General features: G+C 41.1%; 1 protein-coding gene across 1 annotated transcript; it reads left to right on the top strand.

Annotated features, from left to right (window-relative positions):
• Positions 1 to 2705: 2705 nt before the first annotated feature.
• LOC147438304 (uncharacterized) lies at positions 2706 to 5650 on the top strand. The gene is made up of 14 exons (XM_086486107.1): positions 2706 to 2735; positions 2816 to 2947; positions 3041 to 3261; positions 3351 to 3381; positions 3593 to 3611; positions 3685 to 3736; positions 3906 to 3943; positions 4041 to 4112; positions 4192 to 4338; positions 4444 to 4605; positions 4687 to 4808; positions 4888 to 4911; positions 5263 to 5345; positions 5524 to 5650. Exons 1-14 carry the CDS (start codon positions 2721 to 2723, stop codon positions 5648 to 5650), a joined length of 1245 nt encoding a protein of 414 aa, XP_086342233.1. The 5' UTR covers positions 2706 to 2720.
• The last annotated feature ends 21243 nt before the right edge of the window (positions 5651 to 26893 follow it).

The raw sequence follows: 26893 nt of genomic DNA, 5'->3' as shown, positions 1-26893 counted from the left end.
CTGGACGAATGTAGTTGATCTTAGATCCTTTATTTCTTTCAGGTCAATTTTATACACAAACACATGTATATGCATGTATATAATTGACTATTCTGATGTGTGAAGATTTCTCTGTCATGGTTTCAAGGTTTTGGAAAATGGTTCATTTTGGTCTCTTGAGGCTTTCAAAATATGGTTATGAGTCTGAGTTGCACATGCAGGTGAGAAAGCACCTGCGAAGTCTGAGCGTTACAGCATCTGTCATCCGAGTATCGACCCAAAGCTTGCATCTCTATGCCAACATCACCAAAAAATCGGAGAGGAGCAATGGCGGGACGTAAAGGACGCCCTCCTGTAAGGTACATTTTCTCACCATTTTTTTGATGTCATTATTATACATGTAGAGGTGCCCGTCGATGTGCATGCCTAAAAGAAAATTGTATAAAAAATAATGTATCTATTTTTACAAAAGCAAATTGCTTCTAGAACTACCCATTGACGAGAATGTTTGTAGCTTGCTAAATTTTATTTAGTGTCTAAAGACCTGCATGTTAATGTGAATGCCTAGAGACGATGTTTACATATGAAAAAAATCTTTCAAATCATCCAAGCTTTCAAGTCAATTAGTGTCTAAAAACCTGCATGTTTAGAGAAAAGTGATTAATGTTTCAAAAGAGATTATTTTTGTTTTTTACATTCAATATTAAGAAACCCTCATGTGAGGTGTCCATTGGATTATTATATTTTTTGAAATTTCGTTCCACATTCAAAGGAGGTACTGTCCAAATATTTTCAAAGATTGATTGTGTATTTTATTGAAGGGCAACTTAAAGACCTGCATGTCAACGTGCATGTTTAAAACCAATGTTTCATTAGAGTAGCAAAATATATTGTTGTATTGCTTCTAGAACTACCCATTGACGAGAATGTTTGTAGCTTGCTAAATTTTATTTAGTGTCTAAAGACCTGCATGTTAATGTGAATGCCTAGAGACGATGTTTACATATGAAAAAAATCTTTCAAATCATCCAAGCTTTCAAGTCAATTAGTGTCTAAAAACCTGCATGTTAACATGCATGTTTAGAGAAAAGTGATTAATGTTTCAAAAGAGATTATTTTTGTTTTTTACATTCAATATTAAGAAACCCTCATGTGAGGTGTCCATTGGATTATTATATTTTTTGAAATTTTGTTCCACATTCAAAGGAGGTACTGTCCAAATATTTTCAAAGATTGATTGTGTATTTTATTGAAGGGCAACTTAAAGACCTGCATGTCAACGTGCATGTTTAAAACCAATGTTTCATTAGAGTAGCAAAATATATTGTTGTATTTCTAGAATTTATTTTTATGCACAAAAAAGGTTCTAGTCATACATGTTACATGTTAGCGTGCATCTTTACAAGCAATGTTTTGTTGGAGATAGTATTTATTTTTTGTCTTCAATCTTTATTTTTTGTCTCCTCCAATGGACTGTGTAACATTGCATATAGACATGCATGTTAACATTCATGTTTAGAGGCAAGTTTTCATTGCTTATAGACATGCATGTTAAAGTTCATGTTTAGAGGCAATGTACAAATTTTTTCAGATGTTGATTGTGTATTTTATTTGTAGTCCATCTCGTGGAAGATTAAAGAAAAGTCTACGTAATGAAAAGTCTACACAACCACTTGATAGTAGTGAACAGGTGTCATTAGTGTCAGTAACAGAAATGTCAGAGTGTCATGGCATTGAAGAGGAAGAGATTCACTCTGTGGATGTTGACCAAGGTTCTATGCACAAAATTGATGACACATTGGCTCCCGAAGAAAACGAACTTCAAATTATCCCTTGGGAAATGCGAGATGAGGTAATTGCAGCTGCAGAGATTGATGAGGAGCAAAATATTTTTATGCATAGAGGTGCCGATGTACTTTAGACCACACGTATGTTCAGTTGCTTCGACTGTCCTCCTATACCATTGTGTAGGTTGATTCCATGTGCTAGAGTCAGAGGTTTAAGAGATGATTTAGGTGGATTAAAAACGGCTTTTGCAAGGGAAGGATATATGCAAGAAAAGGGAGCTTTCATTGTTTCACTTTGGACATTTAAAAGAGAGCAAACCATTGCTACAGGTAAGTTGAAGCTTCTTAAATTTGTTAAGTGAATTTCTATTTTTAAAATTCTTTTTGAATTCACTAATTTTGGTTTCTTGTTTTGAAGATGACATCAAGGAAAAGTGGGATCCTCTTTGGACAGAAATCAATGAGGAGTATGAGTTGGAGCTCAAAAGCCAACCAAGGTTTGCAGATCTGTCAGACCGCATGTTTTATGTTTGGGAGGGCAACCATCGCACGCTTGCATGGACTGAAGCTATCAAAGAGAAGTTTTCCACCTCAAAGGAGAGACATTGTAGGGTCCTTTGTACTATCATAGATCCCACCAAGGTTCCTGAGATTGCATTGCTGAGTAGCTTGCAACGAATGAATGTGTGAGTATCTACTAAAGCATATATCTTGTTGTTGAATACTTTATTATGGAAACAAATCAATATGGGTTTTTGCAGTATGAACATGCATGCTTTGGTGGCCACTCACATATGGGATGAGATTGTGAACACCAATCACATATGTGCAGCTGAACATGAAAGCTACCTAAAAACTCTCCCCGACAAAGACCAGAAACTAATTGCATCTGTGCGAAGAAAGTATGCTAAAGGTGCAGAACCTTGGTAACCACTCACACGACGCTACCTTGGCATGCTAGTTTATGATGTGAGTTTTGTTTTTTTTTTGCTTGCAAATTATTTTTAAGTCATTTGAATAACTCTTAGACAAATTGATTTCTTTTTTAGATTCAAATAACTAAAGAGAAAGAGTCTAGATCGACTCAACTCAAGCAAGGAATGCCTGTAGAGGACGTGAAGAAGGAGGAGAAGAGCATTCATCGTGAGATAATACATAAATATCAAGAACGCATTGGAAAGGTACACTTCACCAAATAATCAAGCAATAGTCATTGTGTTGATTGTTGTTATGGATGTGAAGTAAAACTTCATGCTCTTTGTATTGTGTTGTAGCTCTTGAATATTTTGGATCCCAATCTTGGGACAGACTGGTTGGCAAAGATTATGTCACTCAAATGGGGACATGACAGCTGGGCAACTTTAGAGAAGCTAAACTTGATTGCACTCCATGATGCCCCTATGCAGAATAAAATCCAATGGGTTTCATTACTCGAGTCTGATAGGATCACAAGGATTGCTTTTGGTTTGAAGAAGGGAGATAATTTGTTTCGACAGTGAGTATGATTTACTAGTTATTTAATGTTTGGCTTGCTTTGTCTAAGAGATAATAAATAACACAACTTTGCTTTTTTTAAATTTGTAGTTGGCTGCGTAGAGAGGGCTACCTTGCTCGTGTCTATGAGAGAGCAACACAACTTGTTTTGGACAATTCAAATGTGCCAAGAGGGGCACCATTGCCACATGAATGCACATTGGGGTTCTACTTTGATGAAATTAAGTTTGAAGCTAGGCCTTTTCTCTATCCTTTGGAGGTTTCTTTGGAGGCCAAAAGCAAAGATGTAGAGAAACAAGCACTCAAGAAAGTTGATACTTTTCGAATGGCAGCTCAACGATTGGCTTACAGGTTTGTAACAATTTTGATCTTGCTTTGTATGTCACTATCGAGTCATGTGTTCAATGTTTTTGTTTCTTGTTAGGTTTTTGTCACTTTTGGTTTCAAAGGGGATCTTGCAAACTCTCCCATTTGTGGTGAGACAGTGGGCACAGACTGCGTCAAAGGACACATATATGTATCCCCCTAGCATGCCCACTTTGACAACATGGGAGACAGATACATGTCCATGGTGGTTAGATATGGTGCAGGGTCACATCCTTGAGAGAGAGAAAGAGCTTCGAGAAACCATGCTTAGGGATGCAGCAGCAGAGGCGAGACAACCACCACCTGCTACTTCAGAGGCGAGACAACCAGGTATGCTTATGTCATTCTTTAACTTTTATGTTTTCATGCTGTTGATTCTTGTAGGTTCAAAAATTGTTGTATATGTCTTTTAAGGTGTCCACTTGTCTAGTGAGAGGATGGAGACTGTGGTTGATACCACTATTGTGAAGGATGTTCTAGAGCATGGTAAGTGTCAAAATTTTTATTGTCGACTTTTATTAATACTTTGTGAAAAAGTTCACATATCATAAATATGTTGTCGCAGACTCCTTGGGCTTGATTGTTGTTAGGAGGAGCATACAATTTGTCTATGTTTTGGAGTCTCCTTTGCGTTACCCAATGCTTCCTGTTGATACACGATGTATTTCTATTGTTGGCGATTACATTTCTATCGCTGCAAACTATAGAGAGGGTACTCGCAATGCATCGTGGAATCTTGTGCATCAACATATGTCTAGAGCTCGCTCAAGCGGTGTGCCATACACTCGTGGGGGAAAGTCTGTTTCGTGGGCTGCAGATTTTGTCTTCTTGGATCTTCCTTTTGGTGGATTGCATATTGGTTCTTCTTCTCCATCTTGTTGGGATATTTGCACTGAGGAGCATGTACGATCTGCTATCCATTTGACGTTTTCTACACTTGCAGATTCTGGATGGCTTCTCATTATGGCTTCTACTGCAGGTATTTGTGTTGTGTTTGATTACTTGCATTAATATTATTTCATAATATCGGTAGTTTTTTCTTACAAGAACCTATGAATAGGAGAGGTTATTGGATGGGTGGAGAGGTTCTGTCGTGCTTCACAGATGGTGGTACATCGTCGCATTATAGTGCTCCATCATAGTTCATATGGATATGTTGAGAGTTTATCTGGTCGAATTCAGGTATTGTTTTCACTTCAGTATTGTATAGTTTTGTTGAGGCTCTTTCTTCAATGTTGTGGTTTTGTAATTTGATTTGCAGTGCCACTGCTCTATGCTACTTATGGTACACAGAATTGGGATGCAGCCAGCATGCTTTGTGGATGAGAGCACCACTATGTTCTCTCACTTGGGTCTCCAGCCTTCAGATTCGTTCATGACACACCATTTTCCGGAGCCTTCCTTGGCTAGATCAGGATCAGGGATGCCTTGGCGGGGTGAGATGCAACGGAGGGAGGCTTTTGTTGCAGCTTTTGTTGAGCTGCTTTGTCGACGTGGAGGTATTTGTTTGGAGCTTGGGTGTGGTACAGCTCCCGTTTTGGCTGCATGCTTATCATCTGAACGAGCATGTGCTACGCTTGACACCGATGAGTCTCTTATTAGAGACTATGTGGTTCCATTGCTTTGCCCTAAAAAGCGAAGCCGAGAGGAGGCATCTACCTCTCTAGATGTTGAGGATGAGGGTGACATGCCATCGCGTGTCGACCCTTATGATGACTAGTGAGACTTTGCTCCTACTACATTGACATTACTTTTGTGTTTTTGATATTTATGTTGTGTTTCACTTTTTGGCATTTATGTATCTTGCGTAAGAATTACGTCTAATGTTATTAGATCCATATATTAAATTTTGATTACATGCATAATAACTACATATACTTTTGTTTGTTTGTGGAAGTGCATTGCCGATTTATGCAGAAGCAGCGGCTCAAAGAATGGCGAAGGAATTGAGATACGACTTTCGTATCTGTGAAACGCGTCCTAAACGCAATGTTTTCATCGATAATGAATGCGACTCTTCATAGAGTCTAAGAATTATTAGCGAGTGCTTATGATGTAGAGTTTAAGTATTGACAAATGGACATATCATTCCTTCTATGATTTTGAAAGTGAATATTTTGAAATCCTCATGTGAGGTGTCCATTGGACCATGGTTAGTTTGAAATTTTCTTCATTTTACAAAGGAAGCTTTGTCCAATTTTTTTAATGAAAGGATCTTGTATTAATGATTTGACAACATAATTTGTATTATGGATAATACATTACATTGTGAATTGATGAGACGAATGCGACTCCTTCAAGAATCTAGAGAATTGTTGGCAAGTGTTTGTGATGTAGGGTTTAGTTATTAACAAATAAGATAGTGTTTGTGAAAATGTAGCTTATTGAGTTCAGTTTCTTGTATTATGATTCACTTCCCTATTTTGTTTGCTCTGTGTTTTGGGTCTTTATGTTATGTTTCACTTTTTGACATTTATGTATTTTGCGAAAGAATTACGTTTAATGTTATTAATGAGATCCATAGATTGAATTTTGAGTGCATGCATATTGACTACATTCACTTTTGCTTGTTTGTGGAAGTGCATTGCCGATCTATGTAGAGGCAGCGGCTCAAAGGATGGCGAAGCAATTGCGATACGACTTTCATATCTGTGAAATGCGTCATAAACGCAATGTTTTCATTAATGACGGATGCGGATCTTCATAGAGTCTAGAATTATTATCGAGTGCTTATGATCTAGAGTTTAAGTATTGACAAATGGACAAGTCATTCCTTGTATGATTTTGAAAGTGAATATTTTGAAATCCTCATGTGAGGTGTCCAATGGACCATGGTTAGTTTGAAATTTTTTTCATTTTACAAAGAAAACTTTGTCCATTTTTTATGGAATTCTCTTGTATTAATGATTTGACAACGTAATTTGTGTTATGGATAAACATTAAGTCATTGATGAGACGAAAGCAACTCCTTAAAGAATTTAGAGAATTATTGGCAAGGAATTGTGATATAGGGTTTAGTTATTAACAAATGGGATAGTGTTTGTAATACTATAACTTGTTGAGTTCATTTTCATGTATTATGATTCACTTTCTTAATTTGTTTGCTCGGATCTGTGTTCGCTCGGAAAATGTCGCTCGGGGTATGGTAAGACTCGAGGTAACAAAGCAGCCCTAGGAATTAAGCATGCTTGTGTGTGGCAGTCTGTAGATGATATTTTTTGTTTGCTTGAAAAGGCAAAGCTAACCTATGTTGAGATATCCACCTTAAAGTTTGTAATCAATAGTTTCACATCACAAATGGTGGATGCCTGGGGAAAGACGCACATAACACATTACATGGTGGGTTGAACACTTTGTATAAAAAAACATCAGCGTTTGAACTAAAGTTTTATTGTTTTTTCAATACATTCTTTTTGCTCATAGCTCATTTTTTCTCGACAAGTAGCCAAGGAATGGAGCGCTCACACCATCAAGAAAAAACAACGTATTTTACACCACAAAATAAACTACCCATCGAGAAATCTTAAAAACTCGGCTACTTTTGACCAGTTTCAATAGGTTTCCACCACTATATAGGTGGTTTTCAACACTGTATTGGTGGTTTTATCACTATATTGAGGGTTTCCACCATTGTATTGGTGGTTTCAACCACTATATTGGTGAATTCAACCACCCAGGAATGAGGTACCCACAATAAGAAATCTTAGAACCGAACAACTTTTTACAACTTTCACTAGGTTTCTACCAAGTCAATGGTTTTCACCATTCCTTTATAGGTTTAACGTGAAACCAATTCTGGTTTCTAGTAGTTCCACTTGTGCTTTCTACTCATCCCAGACATATGGTTTCTACCACTTCCCATTTTCTTTCAAGCAGTTCAGAATGATTTCTTTTAGCAATTGGGTTTCTCCCATGTCCAAACTGGTTTCTATTGGTCCCTACCATTGCACTTTTAAAAACAATGTCTTGATATGGTTCCTAGATTAGTTTCTACCAAGTCACTGGTTTTCACCTTACCTTCATTGATTTATAGTGCAGGCAATTGTGGTTTCTAGTAGGTCTACTGGTGCTTTCCTATCCCAAGCTTATGGTTAATCATTCCAAGGATCATTTCTAGCAAGTCCAATGTGGATTCCACTAGTACTAGAATGGTTTCTACCACTTTATGGGAGGTTTCTACTAATTATAAGATCATTCCTATGGCACTAGGTGCTCCTCCCCCCAATGTCCAGATGTAGTCTACTGGTTTCTACCATAACAATGGTAGAAACAATGTCTTGGTGTGCTTCCTAGTCTTGTTTCTACTAGGTCACTGAATTTTACATGGACCTTCATTGCTTTACAATGCACGCAATTGTGGTTTCTAGTAGATATACTGGTGATTTCTACTTATCCCAATCTTATGGTTTATCATTCCAAGGATCATTTCTAGCAGGTCCAATGTGGATTCCACCAATACCAAAATGGTTTCTACCACTCTATGGGAGGTTTCTACCAATTATATGATCATTATATGTCACTAGGTGCTTCCCCCACCAATGTCCAGGTGCAATCTACTACGTATTAAAGTGAACCAAGTTTGCAAATGAACATACCGACTAATAGAGACTTCTTGGCAACTAAGGGTGCACACATTTGTCGTGCAGCATCGACGATTACTTGCTTTTAGCCATTGTACATGCACATATTGCTACTTCCACACATATGTGCAAAGAATAAGAGATGGTAGGGGTGTTTGCATTGGACCATACAAACACCCACTACCTCATTGTCAGGAAATCCCAAGCTGCAGGATGCACAAATGGCTTCAATGATGAGACAACTTGATGTATGACTGTTTGACGGGGGAAATGGATGAATTGCGTACAGATGATTTTGCCCCAGTATTTTAAGTATGTCACTTGTAGAACTCCAGCTTGAAAAAATCTTGGTTAGGAATTTCTTGCACCCTATCCCTCTTTGCCTGGAAAGTTGTTGCATGCTTCTCATAGTCAGGCATCTCTGAAGCTCCTAGAAGCTATAAACTTCCTTTGTATCTTTAATGTTAGCACAGAGTCTTATGATTTCCTCCATGTTTGTAGTTTCCCCTGCTATCTCTATTGCTTCCAATTGGCACTAAGAATCTGCCAGTTTCTTTTGAAATACAGCTACACCATTTGAGAGACCTTCCTGTCTGTGCATTCCTGCCTTTGTTGTCTCCAAGTATTCATTCTCCACAGCTTCTCTTTCTTCTCATGAACCCCCTCAAAAAGGTGCTAACCATTTTCTTTGTTTCCAATATATGGTCTTGAAAATCCACATTTGCAGTGGCCGTTTGCTCTACCTCATGCTTCCCTTCAAGCTTCACATTCAGTAGAGATGATGTTGCAACTCATGTGGCCCCATTGGCCTCTCTCCACTTGTCAACTTTCTTCGCATAATTGCCTTTTTTTATGACATTGTCCACAAGCTCTTCAGTGAAAATGGCCCAAGAAATAGGTTTTCTTTCCCAATCTTTCTTATTTATAGGGATCTTCCAAGTTGTGCTACCAATTGTGCAATTTTCTAGAACAAAAGCACGGGCATAGGCAATAGAAACAATGTAATTTATGGGAGGCTCTTGGTATACCTTATGGTGTTGCAACATGAATGAATCATAAAACTCTACCTTCATTGGATTACATTGGTTGGTGTTTTGATAATGGTATTGTGAGGTAAGTTACACCATTTAAGACGGATTGCATTGGTTCTTGTTTTTTTTTAATGACACTTTGAGGTACTGGCTCTAAGAGTAAAGGTATTAGGTGGGTTGCAACACCACAAGAGTTGGCTTCTTGATCAAGGGGCTCTAGTCACGTTGGCATACTGGTGGTATTATTATTTTTTTCTACGGATTGCATACTATGGTTTTGGCTAATGAGTTTACTACATACTATGGTTTTGGATTTTGTAAATAAGGGGTCGATCTTGTAGGCACTTAGTGATGGTTCTCACATCACCTGCATGGTTTTTTTTTTGGGTTGAACGAGCTATAAATAGAGAATTTACATCTTACAAGAAACGCATGGCATTGCTAATGAATTTATTGCATACTATGGTTTTTGTAAATAAGGGGTTGGTCTTGTAGGCACTTAGTTATGATTCTCACATCACTTGCATGGGGTTTTTAGCTGAACAAGTTGAAGTTAGACGATTTACGTCTTGCAGGTAGCGCATGGCATCACTACAGTAATTGGTTTTCAGTTGGGAGTACTACATTTTTTTAAATTGTTCAAAAAAAGGGGGTATGATTGGGACCTCGTTCTTTGATTGGCCGTAATGATTTTTGGTATGGTATTCATATCTATGGTTGACGTCTAAGCCAATCTCGAGCTAATTTTTTATAGGTAGCATTGTATTTTTTAAAAATTGGCTTTTACATAGACGATATGGGTTCTATGAAAAAAAGGAGGGTGAGTCCGAGGCGGCATGAATAGGACCATGAGCACTTGGTCTTAATGTGTTCTTGGACTAATTTAGACTGCTTCATGAAAAAAGATTCAAGTTTTGTAGGACCGTTGAAAAAAAGAGGGAATATATAACCCTATCTATTACAACTACATAAATACACCTGGGTCTTAAACGAGTGATGACCATTAAAAGAATAAATACACAATTTTTTAAACTGGAATTATTGATTGCTTTAGACAATGTTTTTAAGTAAAAAGTTTGTAAGTTGGACATAGATAACAATTGATATAGTCCATAGACACCTGTAAAACGCATTCAAGGCTAACATATTTGTTGTCTTGTTTGAATGAATGCAGGTGAGGACTCTATCCTTTCTTGGAATTTTTTGGTCTTAGCCGTTGTCCATCCTTCATGTACTAGACTCTTTCCACTTTACGGAGAAAACAACACAAATGATCCTTGATACTTATACACTAGAATGAGATCTCATTCTTATAGAAATGTACAAAATGATTCTAAGACTGAGTTGTTTTTGTGCTACCCCTGGTCACTTGTCTAAAGCCAGCTGTCTTTTGAATTGTTATGTTCATTTTTGTTTATTTATTTAAGTAAAACAACTACACACACATATCACTTTTTGCTATGGTTTACCTTTTTAAATCAGACCTGACCTTGTTAAACAAACACACACACACACACACACACACACACACACACACACACACACACACACACACACACACACACACACACACACACACACACACACATGTCACCTAGGGCATCTCTACTCCTTTTTTTAAACCTAAAAACCTGTGGCTCAAATTATTAACCTCACCCTACCATAATTACCCCCCCCCATATGACTTTAAACTTTAGCCCAAATAGGACCTAATGCTTGCCTAGACTAACTAGAAACCCATATTGTGGTTAGTTAACCTACAGATACTTTAACCTAGTTAGATTTGGTATTACCCTCAAGTTTACCCTTATATAAACACCACCATAATAAACTCCTAATAGATTTATAGGGGAACAGTCCCTAGGATGTTTTTACAAAAGGGGTTATTACCTTGGTACATAAAATGTAAGTGGCCTTTTGTCATAAAATCTAATATCTAACTAACCCACATGATTTTCTCATATTAAATTGATCACTTAATGTGGGAGAATAAACGGGAACAAGTGTTAAGATATAGGTATGTGCTTTTAGATCTATCTCAACACGGGGCCAATGTAAAGGGGCCCAAAAGGGAGATGGTCTATCAAAGAGCAAGGCTAACCAATGGAGCATAAGACCTTAGGGTTAGCTTCATTGAAGACCTCCAATAAATGTGTGTAAAAGTCCTTTTGACCTTAAGTAAGCTAGGGCTGAGCTTGAGGTGGGAACCCGGCCCAAGCTCGAGGTGCTTGTCCTGCTTGAGGTGCTTGTCATGCTTGAGGTGTTTTTCATGCTTGAGGTGCTTGATTAAGATGCTTGAGGTGCTTGACTGGCTCCATGCTTGAGGTGCTTGACTTGCTGCATGATTAAGGTACTTGAGGTGCCTTGAGAAGCTTGCCTGAGATGCTTGTGGGAACACCCCCTAGTTCAAGTGCTTTGTCATGCTTGATGAGTAAGGTGCTTGATCACCTAAAGTCAAAATCATTCCTACAAGAGGGGGGGGCGAGCCCTTTTCCTAGGAGCTAGAGAGAGAACACACACTCACACACACAAGGGAAGCCCCAACTTGAAGAGGCAGCAAGGACACATGTCAGGCCCCTACCCATGTTACCTTCATGTGTTGCTTGAAGCCTATTGGCTAAGCTTCAAAGGGGTCCAATGATAAATTACATGAATTATCTAATTGTTTTAGCATTTATCAAGTCCTCTCTCTCAAAGGGGAAAGGGGGACACTTGTCCCAAGGCTACCCATGTTGCTTGTAATGGCTCCTGCTTGTGATTGGCTAGGCCTGGAGGGGTCCAATGAGCTTCAGGCATGAGCTACAAGGGGGGGTCGACCCAAGCAAGCTAGGGGGGTGCCTAGGGGGTATACTCACCCACACACACTCACAATCACTCTCATTGTGTGCTATGCAAAGTGCAAGAGCTCCCTCTCCAAGCAAGTAGAGGTTGAGAGCCTACACCAACACTCTTGGCTATGGAGTGCAAATCCAACCAAGAGCCATGCTTCAATGCTTAAGCTTGCCATCTCCTTCTTCTTCATTACTATGCTATTATGTATGCTAGCAACAAGAGTATGATAAGTGAGGAACTAATTCTTTCTCTTACGAAATGTTTCTTCTTCCTCTTCCCTACCCTCATTCCCTGCTAGCTCTCTCCACCTTCGAAGGTGTTTGAGGTCTTGGGACTGAGGCTTGGGATAGTTAAAGCTTTCTTCAAGTTTATGTTATGTTTGTGGTGCATGAAGCCTTCCATCTTCATGGCATCACCTAGGTCACAAGGAACACAAAGACTGTATTGTAACAAGTCTCTCTTTATGGGAGAAATCATAATACAAATGCCTATTGGAGGGGGGACCGGCTCCACATAAATCCGGTCCTCAATTGTTGTCATGTTCTCTAAACTCTCTCTCTTGCAAAAGTATTGTCTATGCCAAGTTAACTAATTGCTATGATTATGTTGCTATCTTCAATTATGTCTACCCGCTATGCTCACAAAATCATTTCTTGAAAGTACTCTCATTAAATTCCGCTATTCTCAAATTGAATAGGCAAATTCCATTACATTGGTATCAGAGCATTTGGTTTCTCTTTTCTTGCTTAAGAAGAGAGGTCCTTAAGTAGCCTATAAATGGTTGATGTTGTTAATTATAATAGAGTAAGTGGAACTGGGATCTAATACCGGTTTTGTTAAGCCCACTATCTGGGGGATGGTGCACACCTCGGTAGCTTTGGACTTAATAATGGAGTCTTTTTAGACTTGCCTACGGCTTTACCATTATTGAGCCATAAGAAGTCTGAAAGGAGCTAGCCCTTGGCAACTCTGCTATGTTAGACCTACTCCTCTATTCTCTATAATTAACCACTTTGAGCCGTGGGTGTAGATACTTAAGAGCCGATTTTCAAAGGCTAAGAGGAGTGGCAACTAAGGTTTTGAATTGCCAAAGCATACACTAAGTACATACATAAAATTTTGTTATCATGGCTGACAATAATCAAGAGAGTAGAATGAACATTGATAGCTTTGATTTTGCACATGAAGGTGCTAATGATGATGCTCCCATGTTTGTGAATTATCTTGTGACTAGGTTGCAACAAGCTATGGGCAACCCTACCTTGCAAGGCGAAGTTACTCAACAACTTCGTGCTTATGGAATTTCCCTTCCTCTCCAAGAGGAGAGAGAGCTTAGGAGGCCTCTTGAAGAGACCCCCAAAAGAAGACTCTCTCCCATTCGAGAGGAGGAATCCAAAGAGAAAGAAAGCAATGAAAGTCTAAGTTCTTCTGAAGATGTGGCTCCACGAAAAAGGCGGTCTAGACGATCGCCTACTCCTCCCAAGAGGAAAAGAGCAACCCATAGTCCTTCTCCTCATCACTCTCAAAGGCAAGAGAGGAAACAAAGGAAGAAAAGGGCTAGGAAGAGGTCACCCTCTTCTCCTTCTTCTTCACCTTCCTTCTCTTCCGATGAAAGTTATGGCTATTCTCCTAGAGAATACAAGAGGGGAGGACATCGCAAATCATTTCCTGCATGGCGAAGGTCACAAAAGCTAAAGAAGTTCAAGGAGGGAGGAAAGAGTATCTCTTTTCTCACCTACGATGGCACCTTTGGTGCTACCGACAAAGTGTTGGCCTTCATCCAGCAATTTGATGCGGCCTTTGGGGACGAGGGCTTCACAGAGTCCTCCAAGCTACGCCATGTAGCTATGCACTTCCAAAAATCAGCTCGTCAATGGTGGGCTAGCCTTCGTGGCAATGGAGAAGCCCCAAAGACATGGAAAACTCTACGAGTTTCCATCATGAAGCAATTTCTTCCAAGCGATACTAAAGATAAAGTTCTTACCGAATGGCGCGGCTTGAAGCTCCTCTCTCATGAGTCTATCAACAAGTATGTAGATAAGTTTTGGGATTTACATCTCAAAGCTACTGTCTTTCAAAAGATAGACTTTGCCGAGCAAAGACAACAATTCTGTGCGGGATTACCTGAAGAGATGGCCGAATATATCAACTCTCAACGGCCCGGTACTATTACCGAAGTAATCCACCACACCATGGTTGCTTCACGCATCAATTTCCATCAAGGGGCTAGACGTAATGTCAAGCCCATGGAAAACAAAGATAAAAATGATGCAAAGGGGAAATCCAATGCTCAAAATAATTCCCAAGGCACTTCCAACAACAACAACAACAATCGGTCCAAGGAGAAGGGAGTTTACAAAGGTAAAAACAAACTCTCTCCTGAAGAGCTTGAAGCTTTTCGCAAGGACCATAAGTGTTTCAAGTGTGGGGAGCAAGGACATGGCTATCGTTCTTGCCCCAAGAAGAATACTCGCAATGAGACTCCTAGGGCTTCCACCATCGAAGCTCCAAAAGAGGATGCTCATTGCAAAGGATCATTACTCTCCTATGCTTGGGGAAAGGTAAGAGAGCATGATGCCTTCATCTTGTTTGATCCTGGCTCTACTCTCAACTTCATATCAATAGAGTTGGCCACCAAGTTGGGCATTCAAGCTTTTGAGATGGGAGATATAGTAACAGCTGATGCAGCTTTCAAGGGACAACAAGCCTCCGTTACTCCCTTGATTGGGAAGTTGAGGCTTCATGTCCAAAGCTATGTCGACAAAGAAGACTTCTTCATCTCTCCCCTCCAACATCAGGATGTTATCCTAGGGGCACCATGGTTTGATCGCATGGCTGCCAACATGAAGTTCCCTGAAAGGAGAATTTACTTCACCTACAGGGGAAAGAACATGTATATAGATGCTAGTGAGCGTGGTCGCACTATTCCATTTGTAAATCCTCTTTCCTTTGATAAATCAATGAAGAGCTCAGCTTCTGCGTACATGATTTATGTCAAAGAGTCTCTAAAAGCTAATAATGTTTCATCAAATGAAAATGATAGGAATCAAGAAGAGTTAGACTTGTCTACTTTTCTAAAAGGATTCCAAGATGTGTTCATCGATGATATCCCTATGGACCTACCTCCAAAACGAGGGGATGATGACCATCGTATTGAGCTCCTTCCAGGAAGTTCACCGCCTAACAAACCTCCTTATCGAGTCTCACAAGCTCAACAAGAGGAGATCATGAGGCAAGTACAAGAGCTGGTAGACAAAGGGATGGTGAGGCCTAGTTCCTCTCCCTTTTGTTCTCCAGTCCTTTTAGTGCAAAAGAAAGATGGTACATACCGTATGTGTGTGGACTATCGAGCACTAAACCATATCACTATCAAAAACAGATTTCTCGTACCTCGGGTAGAAGATCTGTTTGATAAGCTACAAGGCTCTACCTACTTCAATAGGATTGACCTTAAGAGTGGCTATCATCAAATAAGGATAGTGGATGAGGATATCTTAAAGACCGCGTTTCGCACAACATTTGGTCTTTATGAATATCTAGTCATGCCTTTTGGCTTGACTAATGCACCAGCTACGTTCAATCGTTTGATGGAGAAAATTTTTAGACCATATCGAAAATTCACTGGAGTGTTCTTCGATGATATCATCATCTACTCCAAGTCTTTGGAGGAACATAAGCAACATCTCCAAGTGATTTTTCAAGCCTTGAGGGAGAACAAAATTTTTCTCAACCAAAAGAAAAGTGAATTCTTCCTTCAAGAGATTCAATATCTAGGCCATATTATCTCTCACGATGGTATTCGTATGGATCCATCAAAGTTAGAGGTAATAAAATCATGGCCTAACCCAAGGAATCTACATGAGCTAAGAAGCTTTATTGGTATGTGTGCATACTATAGACGCTTCATAGCAAAATTCTCTCAAGTAGCAGGACCACTACACGACTTAACCAAGAAGAACGTTAAGTTTGTATGGTCTGCTAAGGAGCAAAATGTTTTTGAAAAACTCAAAGAGAAGCTTACTTCCCAACCAGTCCTCGTGCTTCCGGATCTCTCAAAGCCATTTGAGGTCCAATGTGATGCTTGTGGTGATTGCCTTGGAGCAGTTTTGCTTCAAGAAGGGCATGCCATAGCATATGAGAGCCGAAGGCTCAATGGTGATGAACGAGTCTTAGAGGTAATGTCATAAAATCTAATATCTAACTAACCCACATGATTTTCTCATATTAAATTGATCACTTAATGTGGGAGAATAAACGGGAACAAGTGTTAAGATATAGGTATGTGCTTTTAGATCTATCTCAACACGGGGCCAATGTAAAGGGGCCCAAAAGGGAGATGGTCTATCAAAGAGCAAGGCTAACCAATGGAGCATAAGACCTTAGGGTTAGCTTCATTGAAGACCTCCAATAAATGTGTGTAAAAGTCCTTTTGACCTTAAGTAAGCTAGGGCTGAGCTTGAGGTGGGAACCCGGCCCAAGCTCGAGGTGCTTGTCCTGCTTGAGGTGCTTGTCATGCTTGAGGTGTTTTTCATGCTTGAGGTGCTTGATTAAGATGCTTGAGGTGCTTGACTGGCTCCATGCTTGAGGTGCTTGACTTGCTGCATGATTAAGGTACTTGAGGTGCCTTGAGAAGCTTGCCTGAGATGCTTGTGGGAACACCCCCTAGTTCAAGTGCTTTGTCATGCTTGATGAGTAAGGTGCTTGATCACCTAAAGTCAAAATCATTCCTACAAGAGGGGGGGGCGAGCCCTTTTCCTAGGAGCTAGAGAGAGAACACACACTCACACACACAAGGGAAGCCCCAACTTGAAGAGGCAGCAAGGACACATGTCAGGCCCCTACCCATGTTACCTTCATGTGTTGCTTGAAGCCTATTGGCTAAGCTTCAAAGGGGTCCAATGATAAATTACATGAATTATCTAATTGTTTTAGCATTTATCAAGTCCTCTCTCTCAAAGGGGAAAGGGGGACACTTGTCCCAAGGCTACCCATGTTGCTTGTAATGGCTCCTGCTTGTGATTGGCTAGGCCTGGAGGGGTCCAATGAGCTTCAGGCATGAGCTACAAGGGGGGGTCGACCCAAGCAAGCTAGGGGGGTGCCTAGGGGGTATACTCACCCACACACACTCACAATCACTCTCATTGTGTGCTATGCAAAGTGCAAGAGCTCCCTCTCCAAGCAAGTAGAGGTTGAGAGCCTACACCAACACTCTTGGCTATGGAGTGCAAATCCAACCAAGAGCCATGCTTCAATGCTTAAGCTTGCCATCTCCTTCTTCTTCATTACTATGCTATTATGTATGCTAGCAACAAGAGTATGATAAGTGAGGAACTAATTCTTTCTCTTACGAAATGTTTCTTCTTCCTCTTCCCTACCCTCATTCCCTTCTAGCTCTCTCCACCTTCGAAGGTGTTTGAGGTCTTGGGACTGAGGCTTGGGATAGTTAAAGCTTTCTTCAAGTTTATGTTATGTTTGTGGTGCATGAAGCCTTCCATCTTCATGGCATCACCTAGGTCACAAGGAACACAAAGACTGTATTGTAACAAGTCTCTCTTTATGGGAGAAATCATAATACAAATGCCTATTGGAGGGGGGACCGGCTCCACATAAATCCGGTCCTCAATTGTTGTCATGTTCTCTAAACTCTCTCTCTTGCAAAAGTATTGTCTATGCCAAGTTAACTAATTGCTATGATTATGTTGCTATCTTCAATTATGTCTACCCGCTATGCTCACAAAATCATTTCTTGAAAGTACTCTCATTAAATTCCGCTATTCTCAAATTGAATAGGCAAATTCCATTACACCTTTTATGAGAACTCTTTTCCCAAACATGATGGTCATCAACCCATACCTACCCCCAATGCTCTGTGGTAGCCCTTATTGCCTTCGTGCTCTGTCTCACACACTCTCTCTTACACTCACCCTTCCACCATTACCATACACCTGCTTCTATGCACTACATGAGCTTACCATGGCCTGCCTTCTTGGTCTATGTGCGGATCTCTTCAGCATACTCCGCGGGGCTCTTTGTCCGTCTGCAGGGGGTGGATACCCTATTTAAAGGTGAGGAAAGCTTCTTCCCCTCACTTAGCCTTGACTGCGTTGTGTGTGTCTGGGAAAGAGAGGTTGATGGCATTTGGTTGTCAAGCATAATGTGTGGTTGGAGTGTACACCTACTTGCATTCATGGAGATGTTCGAGCAAGGCACTACCTCTCAGGTTGGTGCCTAGCCATGCCTGTGTTTATCCCAATTAACACGGTTGGTTTACTACTGCCATAATCAATTACTGTGGTTTCCAAACAAGGTAGTTTAACTACTTGATAATGCTAAAGACACACAAAAACCTCTTGAAAACTGATAACACTGATGAACTGACGCACAATTGTTGAAGCAGTGCCGTTAACGATACCTGCTAATTAAATGAAATGATGGTTTAGGAGTTTAAACTCCCCTTACAGCTTCCTCTGGGCCGTTAACAGCTCGGTCATTCATCAAAACAGATTAATTATACCTAAGTTGGCATCGATGATTAAAATTCTTCTTGTGATGGACTTCTAGTTTCAGACTTGCTTAACTTCATCCAATTTGCTTGAGCCCTAGCTTACCGAGCTTTCTTCAACTTGTTCCTTGCTTAGATATGAAAGCTAGATCGAGAGAGAGTATCTTCCCCTTGCTCATGCACGAGAGAGATAACCTCTTTCTTTTCTCCCTTGCTCATCTGAGAACGAGAGAGAGAATGTGGCTTCTCCCTTCCTTCTTAAATCATGAGAGTGAGAGAATCCCGTTGAGCTTCGAGAGCTTGCGAAGAACCACCCTCGGGAGCAAGGTAGAGCGTGACTCCACAGAATTCGATGACCAGGATGCCAAAAGGGTGCACCCCATAATCATTAGCAAATCTCGCTCCATGGCCGTGCTCATCCAAGCACCACCTAGTCCACCGCGAGCAAATCTCTCCCTTCCAGTGCCTCCTTCGCTGCCTGCCCATGCCATGGCTCGTTTCTTTTTCCTCCCTTCACACTCTAAAGCCATTGTTTATTTTACAAAGTGGGTGGCCATTGGAAATTCAACCTTGGGAAGCCATTGGCCCTTTGCCTTGAGCAGCCATACCCCTTGTAAGGGCACCACATTTGACATGCATATCTACCAAGGCTTGCTCCGCAAGAGGAAAGGCATCTCATTTGGCATTCACATCACCCAAAGCATGGCTAAGCACAACATCTTCTTCAAACAGTCCTCGACAAAAAATATCATCGTGAATTTTACTGCCCATAGCATCATCTCGTATAATGACACATGCCTTTAAGATGCAGCTATAGGTGATAGCATTCGCCGAAAGGCATTCCCTTTACATTTGGTTAGAACTTCACTGAGCTTCTTTGCCACAACCTTATCAACATCCAACAGCCCCTAAATGATAATACCGTCTCAAATTTCATTGCTCATATCAATGGCTTGAATAATTCAAAAAATTCCTCTAGCTCAACAGTGCCGGCAACTGACACCGGTATCAAGCCGTATTATCTCATCAACCCGGACTCTGTCTGACAAGCCGTAAATTCCTCTAGCATTCTCAAGATGCATAGAATGCATACAAACCCTATTGAGGCTATAAAATTCGCAGATGGCACACCAACCAAGAAGACCAGACAAGTACGGCCCCAAAATCTTGGTAGCTAGAACTCTCATCGCTGATCTGAAAAGACCCGACGCTCTCCACAAAGTGAGCCCTTCAGGCCCATGCATTCAATTCATTTCTGTCCCCTTAGCTGCAGTTGCCCAATCCGGTACAGGTCTGCAATTGACTCAAACTTCAAACTACCATAACTTTTTCACCGTAGCTCTAATCGACGAGCCGTAAAGACAAGCCTGTAGAGCACTTCAGGCGCTACAGTTCTAGCTCATAAACTTTTATGTGAGCTAGGTCAATGCTAGGATTATAGTTGTGGCTAATTTTAGAGCCAAGAGTTGCCGCACCGCACAATACGGTAGTTTAACTTACTTGGTAATGCTCAAGACGCACACAAACCGCTTGAAAACTAATAACACTAACAAATTGACGCATAATTATTGAAGCAGTGCCATTAACGACACCTGTTAATTAAATCAAATGATGGTTTGGGAGTTTAAACTCCCCTTACAGCTTCCTCCGAGCCATCAACGGCTTCGTCATTCATCAAAACACATTTTTAAAACCTAAATTGGTGTCGATGATCAAAATTTCTCCTGTGATGGGCTTCTAGATTCAGCCTTGCTTATCTTTGTCCAATCTGCTTGAGCCCTGGCTTACCGATCTTTCTTCAACTTATTCCTTGCTTAGTTTCAAAAGCCAGATCGAGAGAGCGTACTTCCTCTTGCTCATGCATGAGAGAGATAACCTCTTTCTTTCCTTCCTTGCTCGTCCGAGAACGAGAGAGAGAACGTGGCTTCTCCCTTCCTTCTTTAAGCACGAGAGTGAGAGAATCCCCTTGAGCTTTGAGAGCTTGAGAAGAACCACCCCCGTGAGCTACAAGATCTTGAGAGAAAAACCTTGCTTCGCTCTTTGTTCCTTTGAATTCCCTTCCTTAAGCTCAAGAGCTAGAGAGAAACCACCTCCGTGAGCTCCAAGAGCTAGCGAGAAAGAGCCTCCGTGAGCTTTGAGAGTTTGACAGAAAAACCTTGCTTCCCTCCTCTCTCCCTTCCTCCCAATACTTGCCTCTCCTAGTTATATGCTTTTCCTCCCCTCTATGCCCTCCACTAAATCCCTAAAAATAAACCACTCCCACGTAGTCACGGCGTTGTCGCTGACGTGGCATGGGAGCGGGTGATATGATGTGGCAGGTGGGGCGCGACTCCACAAAATTCGACGACTAGGATACCGAAAGGGTGCACCCCGGCATGCTTAGCAAATCTCGCTCCATGGCCGCACTCATCTGAGCACCACCCAGTCCACCGCGAGCAAATCTCTCCCTTCATGCTTCTCCTTTGCTGATTGCCCACGCCATGGCACGTTTCTTTTTTTCTCCCTTCACACTCTAAAGCCATTGTTTATTTTACAAAGTGGGTGGCCATTTTCCATCTCGGGGGAGGGAGGGGGTTTTTTTTACAAGTTACACAAGCGTATAAGTAAGGGGCAGGCCCCCAATAATTTATCTCCCAAGCTTGGAAATAATGGAGGGGGCATCATATTTATGGAAAGGGGAGGGGGAGGGGACCTGACCTGGGTTGATTACTTGTAACAATTGGTCACTATGGTGTGCAATAGAACTCGAATGAATTTTGGGAAAGTTTTTTATTAGGTCACACATCAAATTTTGCATCAAGACGGTCATAGAAAAGGGTTGATTTGGAGCAGGCCAAGGGTTGATTTACACTAGCTTTGGATAGGTCAAAATTGGGGGATGAGTAGCCAGAGTGCAGGCTGATTGAGCACATAGTTTAAAAGTAAACTAAGACACATTGAGGGTACATGTAGTTATCAATAGAAGTGGTTCCTTAGCACATTGCCAGTCACTACGCTACACACTTTTTGACTAGTTTTAATTAGTTAGATCATGTAAGACCTAAATTTTATATGTAAGATAGGGGTATGATAGTTTTCTCATTGATTGTCGCATAAGCGTAGAAAGGGGGGTCATTTTCCCTAATATGAGTTGTATATAGGGGTTTTATCAAAGTTGTCTGCTCGTAGGGCATCCCATTTTGTATATAGAGTGAATCCCCCAGGTTTTCCATTCAACCTAGCGTGGCCCTTCTTTCTTTTACAAAGTGGGCGGTCCATTGGCCCTTTGCCTTGAGCGGCCATAGCCCTTGTAAGGGCACCACATGCTACAAACGGAAGACGCAGCGTCCCTGCAAAATACCTCCAATAGCATGATGGAAACAACAAAACACCGCAAATATGCATATCTGACAAAGCTTGTGAGCATATAATCAAATCCTACTCAAACAGAGAGAGACAGAGAGCGGGAGAGAGCGAAAGAACACGTGCAGGTGCACCTCCTAGAGTGGAGTGCTACACCGGCACGGCAAGAGAGAAGAGAGGAGAAGAGAGAAGAATAGACAGACACTGAGTGCAATCTCCCCCCGTGCAAGAGTCCATTTCCCTCTTGCACGTATTTGTTATATAGATTTCTTGAATGGTCAAATTGGTTACAAACTGGCCGGCCGGTCATAAATGGCCAAAGCTCATAAAAGAGCACTTGAATAATAAAATGTACATGATATACATATCCATTCGCATAGGCCAAGCTGGATCTAGTCTTTCCCACCTGTCAGCTGCAATAAATAAAAAAATATCAATTCTATAACATACCTGTCCGTTGGAAAGCAACTGTCCTTAGTTGCGAAGATAAAAATTTGCAAACAATACTTGTCAAAAACAATGATTAGAAATTTGTATCAAATAGTAAAGAAAATCCATAAAATTAGACAACATTGCTTATGCCTGCCGTCATCCACATACTACCTATTCTAGTGTCCCATACCACTAGAATAAGCAGTATATGTCATACCCTGATGAATCAGGATATCATTGGTCACACTCATCATCAATCTCATAATGTCAAATCTCATCACATAAACACTGCCATAATAATCACCAGATACCAATTCCCAATCCAATTCCAATTCCACAGTGTAAGTCCAAATCCAAATCACTTTCATTATGTACTCGGGTAACAAAATCATACCAGTTGCAGTGGTGGCCAGCCACTGCAGCATGATTTCGTGATCGGTGTTGCCTCAACCGGCGAATCTACACCAATAAGACGTGCTGCCTAGATCGGCGAATCTGCACTAATGCTGCCTATATCGGCGGATCTGCATTTACCATTGTGACTTTGCAATTTGTCAGTGTGCTGCCTAAATCGGCGGATCTGCACAGATAATTGGTGTTACCTAAATCGGCAAATCTACACCAAGGTGAGCATTTACACACAGCCTAAATCGGCGGATCTGTGTGCATGTGACCAATGGACTAGACAAGACATAAAAAGACAAAACATTTACTACCTGTGTGACACCACGTTGGAGTATAGTTGAGTAACATAGTACTTACAATTTTTTTTGTTCACTAACTCAAAGCACCACAGCTCATATGAGTAGCTGCATAGTTGAATATCAAATCCTCTCAATAGAAATTACACAAGGCATAACTTTACCGATGGGTAATGGCACCCGCTATAAGAGAATATATATATATATACACAAAAGATTCTTTTTTTTGGGGTGGAAATTGGCCAATGTTTTTATTCTTATTTAAAACTGCTTGAGTTGGTCTCCCTAAATATATGTATCAAGAAAACAATTGATAAAGAAATGGAGAGGGTAAGTATTCGCATAGTAGTATATCAAGCGAGTGCGTTAGAGGGGAGATGGATCATAATAACAAGATCTTAAGACAAATGATATCAGTAGATACTTTTTGGAAGTGACTCGTTAAAGGGAATCAAAATGAAATAGAGAACATTGAGAAATTACGTACCTAGGGGTGGTTCAAGGAAATGGCGAGGAGTCAAATTGTTGAATTCTAAACAAGTACTTTAAAAGGGAAGGTTAGTAGAAAAAGCATCATTTGGTTAATGTCAGTCAAGATAAACAACTGGATTTTATAACAAAATTTATAGACTAAACCAAAATACAAATGTTAAGCCACTTTCAATGCAATTATGATTAATATAAATTTCACAACTGTGTAGTGTGCATAAAGTTTAGATCGTACAACATTGTATAACTGCAAGTTGTGAAGGAAGCATGCAAAAATTATTGACTGAAGATGAGTATCAATGTTACAAAGGTTGTAAAAACGAGTAAATGTTTCTGTACGAACGCGTTATATACTTGTGCAAAATAGTCACAATTTTTTATCATTCTTAATATACATTAATAGTGTTTTATTTAGAAGACTTGTGGAAGGCTTCTATGTCACTAATGAATACATACAACATTTTGAGATGTCTATAGCGAGGTGCTAGTCTTGCTAATGGATCAAACATACAGATCTTGTTGTGAAGGTAACGTGACTTACGTTTATATTTGGAGGTGCTGGAAGGCATGTAACATGTCGCAAGCAGGTGTATATACCCATTGAGTTGTTTCTTAACACAAAAAGAAAGAAAATGGAAGTTGTTCCTACATTGAAGACTAAGTGCTAGTATGTATAACGGAAGAGGAGGGGGAGGGAATACTAGCAAAGGCCAGGATTTGCCAATTGTGTCAAAAAGAGCCAAAGATAGAGTTGCATATGTCAGTGTCCAGTATATTATGAGATATGAGGCCACTTTCATTGTTCATTTAGTCAGGATCAAAGATTCCTCGGGTTGTTTTCGCTAGAGTTGGACAAACACTAGGAGAGTCGCTTGAGGAGATGAGACAATGAGAGAAATTTACAGAGGGAGATCATTGACTTCTTTAGAGTAGAGACTCGGCAGTTAGATGAACAAGCTTCATAGCCGACTTCAGAGTCCGACAATACCAAAGGTATATTGATTATCGATAGAGTCATTAAGCTTGGAAGAGCTAGACGGTAATGTTTTATACGAGGGCCACCATGACATTGATGGAGGCGGTTATTGACCCGTTATTTACAACATGCTTCATGAACCAATGCGCCGTAATTTTACGTCAATTTATTTTGTATCCAAACATTGTATTAGATCCACCAAGATTGTATCGCTTGGATCTCATAGGTCGTTAGCAAGTGATGCTACAAAGCAATTATGTGATTGCCGTTGTGATCACTAAAGCAATAGCGAAGAAGAGGAACAAGATAGCCATGAGAGACTACCCCAATTACAACCAATTAATTAATGATTTACATAAGGGTGTGAGTATGAGGCCACGGTTAGAGAACCAGGGGCGTGCATTACCATAATTGATGATGGTCAGAAGATGTTGAGAGCATAATCCATCGATTGTAGCTAGCAATTGATAAGAATACCATCACTAGGGGTGCAAGAAACACAGGTAGGCCCTGCAACTCATGAGGCATTTGGTGAACCTCCACCACCATTATATCTAGGGCATGCTCACATGGAGAAAATGACCAGCAAAGACTCTACCGCGGTTACTGCAACATGTGGATGGGATGATGTTTTCTGGCAAGAAGTTGGGCTTGAAGATGTTGTTGAAGGAAACTATGCAAAACTTTGGCAAAGTGTTGCATTTCCAGGTTATCCATTAGGGTCTGGCTTGACCTCCACTACTGCAAAGCCAAGAACCTCTTTACAATATGGATAGTTGGTCTTGAAACTGTTGTGCACTTCCTGAGGAGCTTGGGTTGCTAGAAGGAACTCCTGTTGGAACGGCACTCGTTGATGCTCATGCTGGTGGCATAGGAGTAATGAAAGGGGTGCCTCAGAGCTTGAGGGTGGCAAATTTTGATGAACCTTGGCACAATAGATGGTGCTGGTTTTGGGAAATCTATCTGCCACATGGATGTTTCAAAGAAGAAGATTTTCATTCCTGGTGTATGGGGACCTTACTGGTCAGCTATGATACCTGAATAGTATCATTGAGAATCATTCAGCAGCTCTTAGCCAATCGTGCAGCTGCTCAGAAGGTTTCTTTCTGTGAACTTCTTAACAAAACCTTGGGACCGGGCGCCCTCTATCGAGTTGGTGAGGCTGGTGCATGGCACCTCTAGGAGTTGCAGCTGTGTTTTTACCACAGTAGGAGGTGCTGGGCGGCTCTAATAGGAGAGAGGGCGATGTTGGCTGGTGTGGTTGGTAGTGCTGCACTACAAGGGCCATGTCCAGATGATAGAGGTAGTTATCTTGTTCACTAAAAGTCTCGAGCTATGGGAAGTTCACGGGTGTAAAAGGTGCAGTTGTTATGAGTTTCCGACGGGGGACAGAGAGTGAGAGAGGGATGAACGGGTGGATTGCTCTCAATCCACCCACCACATGCACAACTGAGGGTAGTAGCTTACCGAGAGACAGAAAAAGAAACGGCTGCATTCCTGGTGGGTGGCATGCAGATGAAAGTGCAGGTCAGCCGCCCCTTTTTTGGTTTGAAAATATGCATAACGGTTGGGTGGTGCGCAGCCCATTGTTGGATTCCGTCAACTGACGAGAGGGAGAGAGAGAAAATGTTCGATGTCTGCATGATAACAAGAGGGAGAGAGATACTATCATACGGTAGTTGTGGGTTGAATGGTTAGGGGTGATCGGTTGGCTGCATGGAGTTAGGTGGTTGAGCCGAAAGAGAGAGAGAGAGAGAGAGAGAGAGAGAGAGAGAGAGAGAGAGAGAGAGAGAGAGAGAGAGAGAGAGAGAGAGAGAGAGAGAGAGAGAGAGAGAGAGAGAGAGAGAGAGAGTTTGATTGGTCAAGAATAGCTCATGCGTTATCGGAAGGGGTGGGTTGTTGGTGGTCGCATGCTGGCCCGTTGGATTTTGGTTGGTGGTCTTCGCCCTGTATGTCCCTTAGGCTACCGTGTGGGCTCCGCTTTGCTCTTGTCGGCCACTCGTCATAGGAGGGTAGGTATGCTCCTGCTCGTGCCTGCTGCAGGGGTTGCCAGGTCCCTGGCTGAGGTGGCGTCATACTATTTGGGTGGCATGCCATGCAGGGGAGAATATGGGGTAGGGTGCCGTTGGTTGCTGCGAGTTCTCGTTTCCGAGCGTAGCTGCCGTCATAATTTTTGCAAGCCTTATGTCTGGCCTTACACTAGGTCTCTAGGCCTCATGTCCCTGGGCCTTGTCTCCCTGGAAATTCTTCTCAATTCCGAATCAGAGAGAGACCAAAAATACGCAGTCTAGATGACAGTGTGTCATATTAAGAGCACACCGGTGTATGCGTGTGAGGGTCATGGGTGGGCAGCGCCATCATGCCCTTATGGTATCTACCCCG

Source organism: Adiantum capillus-veneris, chromosome 17, assembly GCF_014529385.1.
Source record: "Adiantum capillus-veneris isolate H3 chromosome 17, ASM1452938v2, whole genome shotgun sequence".
Lineage (NCBI taxonomy): Eukaryota > Viridiplantae > Streptophyta > Polypodiopsida > Polypodiales > Pteridaceae > Adiantum > Adiantum capillus-veneris.
Note: the sequence above shows the minus strand (reverse complement) of the source record. Positions and strands in the feature narration are given on the sequence as shown.

Coding starts and splice junctions, on each gene's coding strand:
- LOC147438304 (XM_086486107.1), top strand. Junction 3,944..4,040: donor CACCACCTGCTACTTCAGAG/GCGAGACAACCA, acceptor ATGTCTTTTAAG/GTGTCCACTTGTCTAGTGAG. Junction 4,339..4,443: donor CGCTGCAAACTATAGAGAGG/GTACTCGCAATG, acceptor CGTGGGCTGCAG/ATTTTGTCTTCTTGGATCTT.